Source organism: Cetorhinus maximus, chromosome 26 (genome assembly GCF_964194155.1).
Source record: "Cetorhinus maximus chromosome 26, sCetMax3.hap1.1, whole genome shotgun sequence".
Lineage (NCBI taxonomy): Eukaryota > Metazoa > Chordata > Chondrichthyes > Lamniformes > Cetorhinidae > Cetorhinus > Cetorhinus maximus.
Window position 1 is genome coordinate 19,406,642 of NC_135904.1, and position 14,470 is coordinate 19,421,111.

Sequence of the window (14,470 nt, forward strand, 5' to 3'; positions counted from 1 at the left end):
TGTTGTTCATTGGTCTATGTCAGCTTATCTGTGCCCAGGTTAGAAAGTCCAGGTTCACAGAGCTGTCCTTTGAAAACCTTGGTCCAAAACTAGTGCAGCTCCCCAAGCCAAAGCTGAAGTGACCAATTGTCCCAGAACAGAACCTCATTTCTTCCTGACTAGGAAATGAGCACCAGCATCTCTTCATCTGTTGAGCCAACACATACAATCTGCTCCTTTTTTAATATTTATCTAAACCCATTATTTAAAAAAGTCTTTGTTATAACAGTTAATAAACTATATGGAGGGTCAAAGTGGAGACCAAGGCCGGAATTTTCCAGCCCTGCTGTGGTTTGGGTGTCATGGCGGGCGGGGGAGGACAATATGGTAAGGCCAAAAATTGGTTTCATGCCGGTGTGAAAGCACAGCAGGAACATCCGATGGTGCCCGCCATGGCACAACGCCAATCCTGCTGGAGGCTGGCGTGAACCTACTTTTCTTCCAACCAATGGGATGCAAAGTAAGGCCCAACCAGAATTGTCCCCCTCACGCCAGATTTACCATTACGCTGGCAGGAAAACATGCCGGCCCAGAACATGTCTGGGCAAGTGTCACGTGCAGAAGTAGGGACTTACTGTTAGGGCCTTGCTGAGATCACAGACATCCAAAGGTCAGAAGATGCTGGAACGCTAAAGCTACTGGTCCCTGAAGGAACATGTGCATCACATGCTGGGTGGATTCTCATGGATATGGCTCCACTGCATTGCAGCTCACGGAAGGTGGGAGGTTTCCGTTGATGTCTTGGGTCTGCCTTGGAACATCATGGTCTTGGCCATGGGCTGCTATGGATGATCGGCAAGGGGGTAGAGAGAAGGTCCAGCTGTGAGTAGGAGAGGAAGGTGTACTGAGGGGAGTGGGAGAGGACAGTCTAGGTTTGACTGGGAGAGGAAGGTACTGGGGAGTGTGAGGTTGGGAGGCAAGATGAAGGTATTGGGAGTGGGGACAGAGGTGTTGGAGGAGGTAAGGTTGGGAGGGGAGAAGAAGGGAGTACGGGAAGGAGGGTGTAATGGGGAGAATGTGGCAAGTAGGGAGGAAGGTGTAAGGGAGGAGGAAGGTGTAAGGGAGGAGGAAGGTGTAAGGGAAGGGAGTGGGTGTAAGGGAGGAGCAACAGTTGGGCACCTCTGGGTCATCTACTTAGGAATCTCAGGCTGTCCACTCTCTCCAAGCTCCCTTTGCCTGTGACCCCCTCAACCTCATCTTCTGTCACCGCTGAGAGAGCAGCTGGCCCACAGGAGGACAGCTCTGTTGAGGTCTTCCTACAACTCTGCATGATGTTCCGCTGCCTTCTGCTGACTCTTCACGATGAGTTGGAAGGCTGCCAGAGGCTTGTCATCTGACTCAGACCTCACAGATGCCTCTTCCCCAGCAGTCCTCAGAGTGCGGGGAGCTCATTGAACCTGCTGCCTCCTGCTGCGGTCATGTGTCTGTGTGGTGACCACCAGATTGTGATCCTGAGTCTGCTCTGGATCTAGGACCCACCAAGGTGTGTGTCTCAGCACTGGTGGAGGGTGTGGGTAAGTGCTGTGACGGGTCTTCCAGGCTGCTTATTTCCAGCTTTTCAATGGAGGAGGTGTCCTCTTGGCTGGAGGGGAGGACCTGGATGGAGCTGATTGACTGACTTGCTGAGGGTGTTGGCTACTTAGCAGACCTCCCTGTGAACCAAAGTAGAGATAATTAGTGCATGTCAGCAGAGTCAAAAGCAGGAGAGAGAACACTCACGTTTGCATTGAGAGAGGGATGATGAGGTGCAGGATCCTGACATGGGTGTTCGCCGCCGACCTCGCTGTCACTGTCGGCATGGTCCATGTCCTCCCCAGTCACCACAATGGCACGCACCTCAAAGTGAATGAGGGGCCTAATGTGGGTCACTCCACCCCCGGTCTGGGACCTCGCCCTTCTGTTGTGACCCAGCTTCTCCTGCATGAAAACAGATGGAGAGAGTGTGAGCAAGCCACATGGCACTACGTGGAATGTTTGTGCGGTGAGCGGAGCCATGGATGGGTTGAGGATGTGAGTCCAGAGGATATGAGCCTGATGGAGATGTGAGGGTGTGTGTGAGAGTTAGTGGTGTCCCTTGAGGTGTGAGATCCCTGTGGATGTGTGACGGGTTTGAGAGCGTGTGAGTTGAGGGTGATGAGATAGTTGACTTACCCAGGCAGAACGGATGAGAGCATTCATGCTCTTCCTGCACTGGATGGCTGACCTCCTCTGTGCTCCGGTGGTGCTGACTGTGGCTGTCAGCCTCTCAGGCTGGATCGGTGACTCTGGCGGACCTCCTGCGGAAAGACGTAGGGTGGAGGACATCGTGGCGCCCTTCCACTGCATCCAGCAGGCTCCCCAGAGAGGCGTCACTAAATTCGGGGGCTGCCGTCTTATTTGCTTTCGGGGCCATCTGTCACCTGGAGCAGTCCTGGTCTGGAGACATGAAGTAGGCTACGCTCTGATGCACTTTAAATATGGCGCCTGGAGCAAGGAAGCGCTGAGGTCACAGCAGGGTGGGCAAATCCGAGCCCACCACCAGCGATCCGGTGTGTTTCCTGTGAATGCATTATTAATGAGATGGGACGATGCAGCGTGAAAACCCGCCATTGCGGCCGGCGAGTAAAACGTCTTTTTTCCCGCCCGCTACCACGCTTTGTGCAAGTCTGGGACGATTCTGCCCTAAGACATGTTCAAAGTTGAAAAGAGTAGGAAAGGCAGCTTTGTAAATCAAGAAGTAGATGTCGAGTGACACCAAGCTTAACTTTTAAAAAAGTTATAGATTGCAGGAGGGTGAAAGGCTGAAGGAAGTAAGAAATTTCACAGTTGGAACCTTTCTCTTTTTAAGGATTTTTTTGTTTCTGAAGTTGATACAATTGGATTATTTAAATAGTCAGATTAATTAATATTTAATTTCCAGCTGAGGTATTTGACTTTGCTTTACCTGGTTGCAGTTACCATTGTTACTTAGAAACCCATCACGAGGAGGAAGCTCCTAATTTTCCCTCCCACCCTCTGAGGAAAGGCCTGGCTTCACTCAGCATCTCCCCATGGTGACCTAGCCAAGATCCAAAACAAAAGATCATTTTAGCACAGCAACCATTTTGACACAGCCTGCCTTTCTGCCTTTACTTAAAGTTAAGAAATTAATATTTAGGAGACAAGTTACTCTGGCCATGTTTGTACTTGCAGCCTCCCAGTAAAGGGCTGTCTACTATCTTGGGGAAGAGTAACCTCCAGTTTGCAGGAATGAACATCATAATGAGCATCTCTACAAGCAACCTCAACTTGATGATCCCACACTCCAAGCAGGTAAGAATTTCTCATGAACTGAGATTGCCCCAATATTTCGAGGGTAATTTGGCGATGAAGTCAACTGCATGGTACTGGTTATGTGATTTCAGTGGGTAGTCTGCCCTGTCCCAGATCTCAGCCATTTGTGTAAAATTGGTGACTGCCCATGCCATTTACGATGCTACTAGGGGTTGACTGCATCACAGAGGCACTGGAGTGGCAGAGCCACACCATAACACTCTTGTCAGAGAGTGAGAGCCAATCTGGCACAGTTTCCCCAAGAAGGAATTTTGTCCTGATCTTCTCCATTGATGACATGCAATCTTCCTGGTGGCAATTTGTCTGAAACAGGTTCTGCATCAAATTCTTCTTCCCTGGTTTAGATTGCTCCACTTCAATACTCAAAATAGTCAGAATTCTGAGTATATTAAATTTGCTGCATGGTAACTTAAAACCTCTTTCTCAAGCATGCCATTATTTCTGTTTTCACTTATGGGCCTATTTAATTATGGTGTTTACATGCCAAGCTAATTGGCACCAAATTGAAGATATTGTTTTCAATTCTACTATTTTGTATATATTGACTCATACCAAAGAAAAAGGATACAAAACAGTTGGACAATCATTTCTCATTTTTTGTTACACCCACTTGGCAAAAAAAAGCAAAATATATCAGGCATTGTGACTTAATTAGCTGGCAATTGGATAGCCTCTATCACTGGCACGTGACAATGTCCAATCTATTGCATAGTTGGAAATGAACCCAACCTTTCAAACAACACTACAAAATAAACTTATTTTTCTTTGTAACAAACCCCTTTCTCCCTCTGTCTCTTAAATCAAAACGCCAAGCTTTAGACATGTATCTAGGCCCGTCCCAGAAATGAACTTTTGCCTTGGAAGGTGTGGAGAGTAGCCTGGGCTTACTGGGCTCTGAGTACACTGCAATGTCACGGAATGGGATAAGCCAGTCCTTTTTTAACCGCACTGCAAACTGGAGGAGAAGGATATGAGCAACATTAGGACTGTAACTGTGACCAAAATATAATGTTTAAAGTACAGAATGAGCACCTTATTCACCCATCAAAGAATATAAAGGGCCTGAAGCAAGCTTTGGTTACCTTGGTTGGTTATGATGTATGCGGTGACTGTTATGCAAGGCAAAGCAGATGAGTCATCCTTCATTTTGTAATTCATTATTGTGCCAGCATTTACGTTGGCTGTACATGTCAGGCGGAATGCAAAATGCCTAAAAGAAAATGCAAAAGAAAAGAGTATTAGGTAAAAGATGTCTATAAATCAAATCAGTGGTGGGTTTGATGACCTACAAGCTGCCTAACTTTTGATATAAAATGTTCATCTTGGTAAAGCACTGACAAAACAGTGAAAGAGGTGAAGAATATGCTAATATCTGAAGTGCTGAAAGGACGAAGAAAAAGGGAGGGAAACTGGGGACATTTGGAGGAAAAAAAGGGGAAATAAACTGCAAGTGCAAGAGGTCTGAAATTAAAACAGGAAATGCTTGAAGCGCACAGCCTCAAGAGGAGAAACAAATATACAAGACGACGTGCCAGTCACTGACTGAATCTCCGGACCCTGATGTGATCTAATGAAGGGCAATACCTGAAATGTTAACATTCCTACACACAAGTAAAATAAAAATTCAGGTCCGAGAGCTGCAAAGTGCCCAGGAGAAAGACTACGCCCGATTTTAATTCACTCAAACCCCATTCACTTAAGAGTTGAAATTGGACCCATTGTTCCTGAATCGTTCCTGGGTTACAACTTTGCTACCCTATTTGTTCCTCCCAAAGCTTGGTAATGCAAAAACTTCAGGTACTCCATTTACTCTCTCCCTATGTTTCCCTTCAATTTTTCTAATTCCCCATCATTGGTAGCTCTTCCTCTCTGCTGAAGGAACCATGTTTGCTGATACTGACAAAGTGCTAGCCTAAAAAAAAAATCAAAATTCTTATTTCTAATTCATTCTAGCTTTAAGGTTTAGGGGTCATTTTAAACTAGAAAACTAAATCTCAGAAATCCAGTTTTAGATTAGTAAGTGCTTTTTGTTTTACAGATCATTGCCAACCACCACATGCAGTCAATCTCATTTGCCTCTGGAGGAGATCCAGTGAGTACATCATCTCATATCAGATTATGATGGATCATTACATTTGCAGAAGGAGATGTGTGTCTTGAACTGGGTGTTGTTTGTAGTGGAATATTGTGATTAACTAACGCAAATATATGATGTACGAATTAATTGGAACTAGACTTGCTCTCTTCCTACCCTGCCATTTGATGGGGTGAACAGACTGCAGTTGTATGTTGCTATCTTCCCCTGTCACCCCCATCTATCTGCCTGATGCATCTCCTAGACTGCATGGTACAGTAACCATCATGAGAGGGTCACTGTCAAACCTATCCCTGCAACCAAACTAGAGCCAGATATAATCTATCAAGTTAGAGAATCAACTTTCTAATTTTTTAAAACATTGACCCCCCCCATGATGAATTAGATTACATGAAAATATTCTGAAAATTATATCTTTAAAAAAATCAAACTGTTAGTCAGTGGTGTTTACATATAAACATAGTTGGCAGTACAGCTAAGTTTGCAGAATAACAAAATTGTTTCTGATATTTGGAAATGGGCAAAAGAAGCATAGGAATCTGGATTATGGGTGGTGGTTCAGATTTCTATCATTAGCTCCATAGAACAACCACTAATAAATACCTATTGAGTAAAATGGCAGAATTGTTACTGATTGCACCTTTTTCACAAAAAACACAATCTATTGGTCCATGTATCTGCAATCAAATTTATTTTGTACAAGAAACTATATGTCAGAATTGTACTATAAAATATAAATGAGACGTTTCCAAAAAAAATTACCCCTCTGTTATATTATATTGTTCCGATATGATTTAGGAACTATATGTTCATGCGAATGTATCCAGAGTGCCATGTCACTCACTACTGTACTCTGTGTATTGAACTAACAATGTATCAGTACTTGGAAAATGAGATGATCTGAGAAATACATTCAATGAAGCTCCAGCAATTGAGTCTAAAAGGGTGATTATTTTGAACTTCTGGGAACCTCAAGACGTAACACCTTCCATTCAGTGTTTTAGGACTTTGTAAGCAGGGCAGGGGACTTTATTGTACTCAACTATAAATGGATGGCTTTTATTGCCCATCCCTAATTGCCCTTATGAAAGTGATGGTGAGCCGCTGCTTTGAACTGCTGCAGTCTATATGGTGTGGGTACACCCACAGTGCTGTAATGGAGGGAGTTCCAGGATTTTGACTCAGTGATGATGAAGGAATGGCGAATATAGTTATAAGTTAGGATGACTTGGAGGGGAACTTGCAGGTGATGATGTTTAGGCTGCATTTGCTGTATTAAAGATATAAAATTAATCACACATAGTGCTCTGATATTTCAATCTGTCAGCAATTTCACCAATGAGCATACCTCTGCTAATCAAACTGCTAAGGTACCCTTTACCATCCTGGCTACAACAACAGCTTGTACTTTATATATCGTGCCTCTAACATAATAAAACATCCCAATGCACTTCACAGGAGTGTCATTGGACAAATGTATTAAAATGTAGGTTGCTTAACATATGCAGAGATTGTTGCTATCCATTGAAATGTATATTGGTGAGATTTGGGCATAGCCTATTTGGAGATTAATCTTTTTTTCAAGTATATACTGGCAAGGTGGGCTTTAGCATTCTGTTGAAAACAAGGCAAAAGCGCAGAGGAGAGCTGGGTGCTTAGCTTAGACACCTGGACTTACCCCTTGATGAGGAGGTCACTGGAGATTATGTCTGCCAGGTCCTAGTTTGGTCTGGATGCAGGACAGAAAGCTAGCTGGATAGGTAAACCTTTCCTACATCTTGTAAAAATACAACACAATAGGTCATCTAAGCAACAACAATAATGGTATCCATCAAGATGTTTGATGGACAGATTATCCCATTCACCCAATAAATATAAAGTAAGAATTTGGATAGCAAGATAATTTTTAAATAATCTCAGGGGCAGGTGTATGAGATGGGAATGAATTTGATGAAATAAGAATGACCCAAAGTGGATTTCTGTTCCCAAAGCTGTAGGAATAGTAATCACTACAGTTAGGCTAATGCAGATATTTTGAATGGCAAATAAAATATTTTATTAAAGCAATTCAAGCTCTCTTTAATGAACATTTGTTAGAATATTTTTACTTCAAGTTACTGAATTGACACAAAAAAGAGAAAGGAAATGAGAAAAAAATCCACTCATACTGATTAGAGCTGCAAACATTAAACATAATCAAGGAAGTGCCAGAACCACATTGCTGATTTACTGAGGCATCCTGAGTTCTGAACAAGCACTTCCTGTCCCCAAGTGACACTTCTTTCATGATTCATTGCTGATCTATCAGTGATTATTTTTGCTTGCTCTGCAGACATGGATATTTATTTCCTGTCAATTGATTAATATTACTTTACTTGTTCATCATTGTTCTTAATTGCAAATGATTGGAATTAATTTTGGAAGCTTTCAGAAACAGCTTCGTGATTACCTGATGGATGCTTCTTGAAATTTGTTGAATATTTGTTTGGCAGTAGAGTCTTATTTATTAATTTTATTACCTCACTTTATATTGGTGGGACCTATAGCTGCAAAGATAAAAGCATACAAATTGCAGTCATTTATTTATCAGCATACAGGAATCCTTGATTTTTTTTTAGTTTTTAACAAAAAAGTTTGCAGTGATCATTCTGTTCTGGATTTGCTCTTTTTTAAAAAGATAAAAATGGAAAATGCTAGAAATACATAACAGGTCAGTCAACATCTGAAAGAGAATTGGGCGAATGTTTTAGGTAAGATACTTCATCAGAATTGACAGTCAGTTAGTAGAACCCCTTTATATGCCATACTGTTCTGTAAGCAATGTTCCCCTTACTTATACTTTTTGTGCAGCCTGTTTCTTGCACTGTGCGGTTCATTGCAGATTGTTGCACGGCCATTTACCCACACAATTTAGTGAAACATTGCCTGCCAGACCATGCCAAGTCTGTTGGAGACTCCTGTGTGAAACATAGTGAGCTTTCTCTTTCAGGCATTGGCAGGCCTGCTGTATATTTCCAATACATGTGTTTTTATTTCAGATTTTGAGCAGATGTGGTCTTTCTCTTTAATCTGTAAGGGGTTTGTGTTACTTTGTATATAGAGCCCTCTCTGTTTCCTCTGTGCCCAAACTCTACTCCATTACTAGTGTGGAAGTGCATTCAGCTTCCGTATTTTACTATTAAATTTTGGATGTATTATTACAATGATGCTGAACTCATTTTTGGCACAAGTTACAAGTGTTAACTGTAAATCTCTCTATTTTAGGACACAACTGATTATGTTGCTTATGTTGCCAAAGACCCAGTAAATCAAAGAGGTATGTAACAGCTTTTGGGATTGTCAGCAAATTCTTCTGCACATTGCATTCCAACAAATCTAATGATGCTCATTATGGCGATTACATTGTATTAATATCCTTGAAGTATAGGCTGTCTAATTCTGCAATTTTTCAAACATGATGCGTTTTGCTTTTTTTCTCCAGGGCTTATGGAAAATAAAATACATCACTAGAATAATTAGAAAGGCAGACTATAAATTGAGTGCTACAATTGTATGCAGTCATGAGCTACCCACAACATTGATCATTGTGAATATGTATAACTCTAATTTATTGTTGAACTATTTCGTAAAATGCTCAATTATCTTTTATACCAAATACAGAAGTTAATAGTGAGCTAAATATGAATATTTTATTCCTGTATTTCATTAATAGTGTTAATGCTATTTAGCAATAATTAAACTTGAATACAAAATACAATCATTTCACATTGAGTGTATAGCTCATTTTTTTTTAAAAAAGTGTAGAATTCATGTGACTTTCTACTGTTTAAGTACAATCATTTAACAAGTAAAACCCAACCTTTTTTGCTTTCTTTTCCAGCCTGCCATATTCTGGAGTGCTCTGATGATCTGGCCCAAGATGTTATAAATACCATAGGAAAAGCATTTGAACTTCGCTTTAAACAATACTTGAAGAGCTCGCCTGTAGTTATTACACCTAATGAAAGGTCAGTGCAGTTTAAAGTCCCACTTAATGCATATATTCAGGTGTTGCAATTTTTGTTTAAGAATTTTGAAAACATTAATAAGCGTAACAAACTAATAATTTGCAAAAATTGGCCACTGACAATTCAGAAACGAGAAGATATGATGAAATAATTTGCAAATGCTATAATGTGTTTGCAGAAGACCAGGCCTTGCAATATGGAATGTGGAAAGTGAAGAAGATCAGAATCATGGATACTATAACGAAATTCCAAGTAAACCAGCACCTCCCGGAAGCCCACAGAGTGCAAAACTAAAAGAGGACTCTGCAGCCTACGATAATAATAGTCAATTAAAAAAGGATGGAGACTTTTCACAGGTTAGAGATGGTTTTTGCTAAGGCTAGGTGAGTTTGCTAAAGAGCAACTTTACCAGCATGGTGATTTCATTGACCACTTATTGATTTAGTATTGTCTGAAGCTGGTATTAGTCATGTGCAAAATGCAGCTAGCAAGATCAGAGTTATAGTCCCAGGTTTGCCCCCCAGCAGGACAGAACTTCCATCTCCCACCCACCCACCGACGCCACTGGAATCCTGATCCAGTTTCCTGCATAGGCAGAGTCTTATGTATTGGGAGGATCACTGCCATCAAGAAGGGTCCACTCAGCAAAAGAGGGTAATTCTGTCAATGGTGCAGCAAAAAGGTTGAAGATGTCTCACTGAAGGCATCAACCAAGACATGGACCTTCAGCAGGCAAATGCTGGGGGCAGAGCTGAGGATGAGGAGGCTATGGCAAGTCCCATCTTTCAAAAATCTTTTGAAAGTCCATCTCCCTGACTGTGGATTCGGTCCTTTCTTCTTGTGTTATTTTGATTTGCCTGCTTCACCTTTCATGAGATGTAGTTCTCTTGAGGGACACTGTGTCGGACTGAAGTATTGTTACATATAAGATCCTTTTATATGTTACACTTGTGTCGAAACAGTTTGCTGTTCCCTTGATGTTGAATACATTGTTTTACAGGCTGCTAACCCATCATCTATCACCATTTATGAAAATTATTCAGATCCACACAAACAAACCTTCATTATGGCAGGTATGTCATGTATCTCACAGTTTAAGATTATAAAATTTGATTAACGTTGCTTTCAGAGGCGGAATCTTGTGGAGGTGATGGGGTCTTGGCCGCTGGCTCTCTTTTCGAGCAGTCCCATTGCATCTTGCGCCAATCAGGCACTTAACAGGCCAGCTGTTGGCTTCCCCTAGAATTATGGACCACAGGGGTGGAAGTCCGACCTGCTGAGAGCTGCTGGCCAATCGGAGGCCAGCATCTCTTTCGTACTCAGCAGTGCCACTGTGGAGGCAATGGCTGCTGCCGACAGTACACCCACCCAAGGCCTCAGATTGAGGAGGGACTTAGACACAGGTTAGAGATGGTGGGAGGGGTGTCAGCAGGAAGTAGCTCTCAGCAGTGTCCCCCATTCCCAATGCCAGGTCCCTCAATCAGGCACCACAGCAGCTGGTGGAATTTAAATTCAATTAATAAATCTGGAATTGAAAGCTAGTCTCTGTAATGATGAGCATGACAACTATCATCAACTGTCGTAAAAACCCATCTGGTTTACTAATGTCCTTCGGGGAAGTGTCCTTACCTGGTCTGTCTACATGTGATTCCAGACCCACAACAATGTGGTTGACCAAGCCACTCAATTCAAGGGCATAAGACGTAGGGGCAGAAATAGGCCATTCGGACTATCGAGTCTGCTCCACCATTCAATGAGATCATGGCTGATTTGATAATCCTCAACTTCACTTTCTTGCCTTTTCCCCGTAACCCTTGATTCCCTTACTGATTAAAAATCTGTCTATCTCAACCTTGATTATACTTAACGACCCAGCCTCTACAGCCCTCTGTGATAAAGAATTCCACAGATTGACTACCCTCTGAGAAAAGAAATTCCTCCTCCATCTCTGTTTTAAATGGCCGCCCCCTTATTCTGAGATTATGCCCTCTGGTCCTAGACTCGCCCACAAGGGGAAACAACAAATCAGCATCTACTCTGTCAAGCCCCCTAAGAATCTTTTATATTTCAAAAGGTCGCCTCTCATTGTTCTAAACTCCAACAAGTACAGGCCCAACCTACTCAACCTCTCCTCATAAGAAAATCCCTCCATACCCAGGATCAACCAAGTGAACCTTCTCTGGACTGCCTCCAATGCCAGTATAATCTCCCCTTAGATAAGGGGACCAAAACTGTTCACAGTATTATAGGTGTGGTCTAACTAGTGCCTTGTATAGTTTAGCAAGACTTCCCTATTTTTATACTCCATTCCCTTTGAAATAAAGGCCAACATTCCACTTGCCTTACCTATTACCTGCTGGACTTGTATGCTAGTTTTTTGGGATTCATGCATCAGGACCCCTAAATCCCTCTGTGTTGCAGCTTTCTTCAGTCTTTCTCATTTAAATAATATTCGGCTCCTCTATTCTTCCTGCCAAAGTGTATAACCTTGCACGTTCCCACATTATATTCCATCTGCCACGTTTTTGCCCACTCACTTAACCTGTCTATATCCCTCTGTAGATTCTGTGTGTTATCCTAACCACTTGCCTTCCCACCTATTTTTGAGTCATCCACAAACTTGGCGACGGTACATTCACTTCCCTCATCCAAGTCATTAATATATATTGTAAATAATTGTGGCCCCAGCACTGATCCCTATAGCACTCCACTAGTTACAGGTTGCCATCCTGAAAATGACCCCCGTATCCCAACTCTCTGGGGAGAATTTTCTGAATGTCGGGCAGGTCGATTGGGAGCAGGCGCTGAGCCGATCACTGCCTGCAATCGGCTCTGCACCACCATTTTGCGTGGGCGGGCCAATTAAGGCCCGCCCAGCATGACACCTGGCCGGTAGTGCTCAGTGCTACCTGTGCGGGCGGGGGAGGGGGAGGGAGAGTCGGGGCCTGCACTCTTTCACGCATGCATGCAAAAGTGCGCAGAAATCTCCGAGGCGTGGACCTGCCTCAGGGAGATTATGTACATAATAAAAGGTCAAAAATAATCAAGTTAAAAATTATTTATTCATGTCCCCTTGTGACAGTGTCACATGAGCTGGGTCATGTTTATGACCCGAGCAAATATTATTTATTTATGTAATAAAACCTTCAGGAAACTACATCCTGCCCATGGATGAGGTTTCCTGAAAAGCGCGAAGGCTGCTTGGGCTCTTAGCCTGCCCGCCAACCTTAATGTTGGATGGGCAGCGTTGACAATTACTTTAATTGTTTTTTTTAATGGCCTTAATAGGCCTTTGACAGTTCGGTGGGTGCGCAGCTGCCTCCAGCGCACGCCCGCCGAATGTAATATCTAAATGACGCACGCTGATGTCAGGACGCATGCCCGACGTCACTGCACATCATTTTACGTGTCGGCGTGCCGGTCCCACCCCCGCACGCCAACGTCAAAATTCTGGCCTCTGTCTTCTATTAGTTAGCCAGTCCTCTACCCATGCTAATATACTATTCCCAACACCATGGGCTCTTATCTTATTAAGTAGCCTTATGTGTGATACCTTATCAAACGCCTTTTGGAAATCCAAATATATTACAAATGCTGGTTCCCCTTTATCTATCCTGCTTGTTACCTCCTCAAAGAATTCTAATAAATTTGTCAGGCATGATTTCCCCTTCATGAAGCCATGCTGACTCTCCTTGATTATATTTTGCATTTCTAAATGCTCTGCTATTACATCCTTTATAATAGACTCCAACATTTTCCCAATGACAGATATTAAGCTAACTGGCCTATAGTTACCTGTTCTTTTGTCTCCCTCCCTTTTTTGAATAAGGGTGTAACATTGGCCGTTCTCCAATCCTCTGGGACTTATCCAGAATCTAGACTTTGGAAGATTACTACCAGTGCATCCACTATCTCTGCAGCTATTTCCTTTAATATCCTAGGATGCAACCCTCAGATCTAGGTGACTTATTGGCCTTTAGCCCCATTAGTTTCCCAAGTACTTTTTCTCTAGCGATAGTTATTGTATTTATTTCCCCCCTCACTTTTGCCCCATGATTATTTAGTATTTTTGGTATGCTATTAGTGTCTTCTACCATGAAGACTGAAGCAAAGTATTTATTCAATTCCTCTGCCATTTCTGCTTCCCCATTATTATTTCCCCAGCGTCATTCTTGAAAGGGCCTATATTGACTTTGGCCTCTCTCTTCCTTTTTATATATTTAAAGAAGCTCTTACTGCCCATTTTTATATTACTTGCTAGTTTACCCTCAAAGTTTATTTTCTCCCTCTTTGTTTTTTCCTTTCGGTCATCTTCTGTTGGTTTTTAAAACTTTCCCAATCCTCTGGCTTACCACTAATCTTTGTCACATTGTATGTGTTTTCTTTCACTTTGATACTATCCTTAACTTCCTTGATTAACCATGAATGGTTTATCCCCTTCCTACAATCCTTCTTTCTCACTGGGATATATCTTTGTTGTGAGTCATGAAGTATTTTCTTAAATATCTGCCATTGTTCATCCACCGTCTTCTGCTAAACTCCTTTCCCAGTCCACTCCAGTCAACTCTACCCTCATTCCTTTGTAATTACCCCTATTTAAGTTTAGCACAGTTGTTTCTGAACTAAGTTTCTCACTCTCAAACTGAGTGCTAAATTCCACCCTGTTATGGTCACTGTTTCCTAGGGGATCTTTTACTCTGAGATAATTTATTAAACCTGCCTCACTGCACATTACCAGATCCAAAATAGCCTGATCCCTGGTTGGATCCACAGCATATTGTTCTAGGAAACTGTCCCAAAAACACTCAGAATTCATGCTCGTGGCTACCTCTGCCAGTTTGATTTTCCCAATCTACTTGGAGATTAAAGTCCTCATGATTAATATACTGCCTTTTTCACATGGCCTCATTATTTCCTGATTTATTCTCTGTCCAATAGCATAGCTACTGTTAGGGGGCCTATAGACTACTCCCACTAGTGTCTTCTTCCCCTTGTTATTTCTTACCTCCACCCGTAT

The 14,470-nt window shown here is 42.4% G+C and overlaps 1 protein-coding gene across 5 annotated transcripts in view; it reads left to right on the forward strand.

Moving 5' to 3' along the window:
• The window catches only part of LOC144668356 (SHC-transforming protein 1-like), a 121,007-nt gene that overhangs the window by 87,092 nt on the left and 19,445 nt on the right, over positions 1-14,470 (forward strand). For all 5 annotated transcript variants that reach the window (XM_078530287.1, XM_078530286.1, XM_078530285.1 and 2 more), the window contains 6 exons: positions 3,211-3,330; positions 5,390-5,443; positions 8,711-8,762; positions 9,327-9,453; positions 9,632-9,809; positions 10,454-10,526. In XM_078530287.1, the coding sequence (XP_078386413.1) occupies positions 3,211-3,330; positions 5,390-5,443; positions 8,711-8,762; positions 9,327-9,453; positions 9,632-9,809; positions 10,454-10,526 (604 nt within the window). The remainder of the gene's footprint in view (positions 1-3,210; positions 3,331-5,389; positions 5,444-8,710; positions 8,763-9,326; positions 9,454-9,631; positions 9,810-10,453; positions 10,527-14,470) is intronic.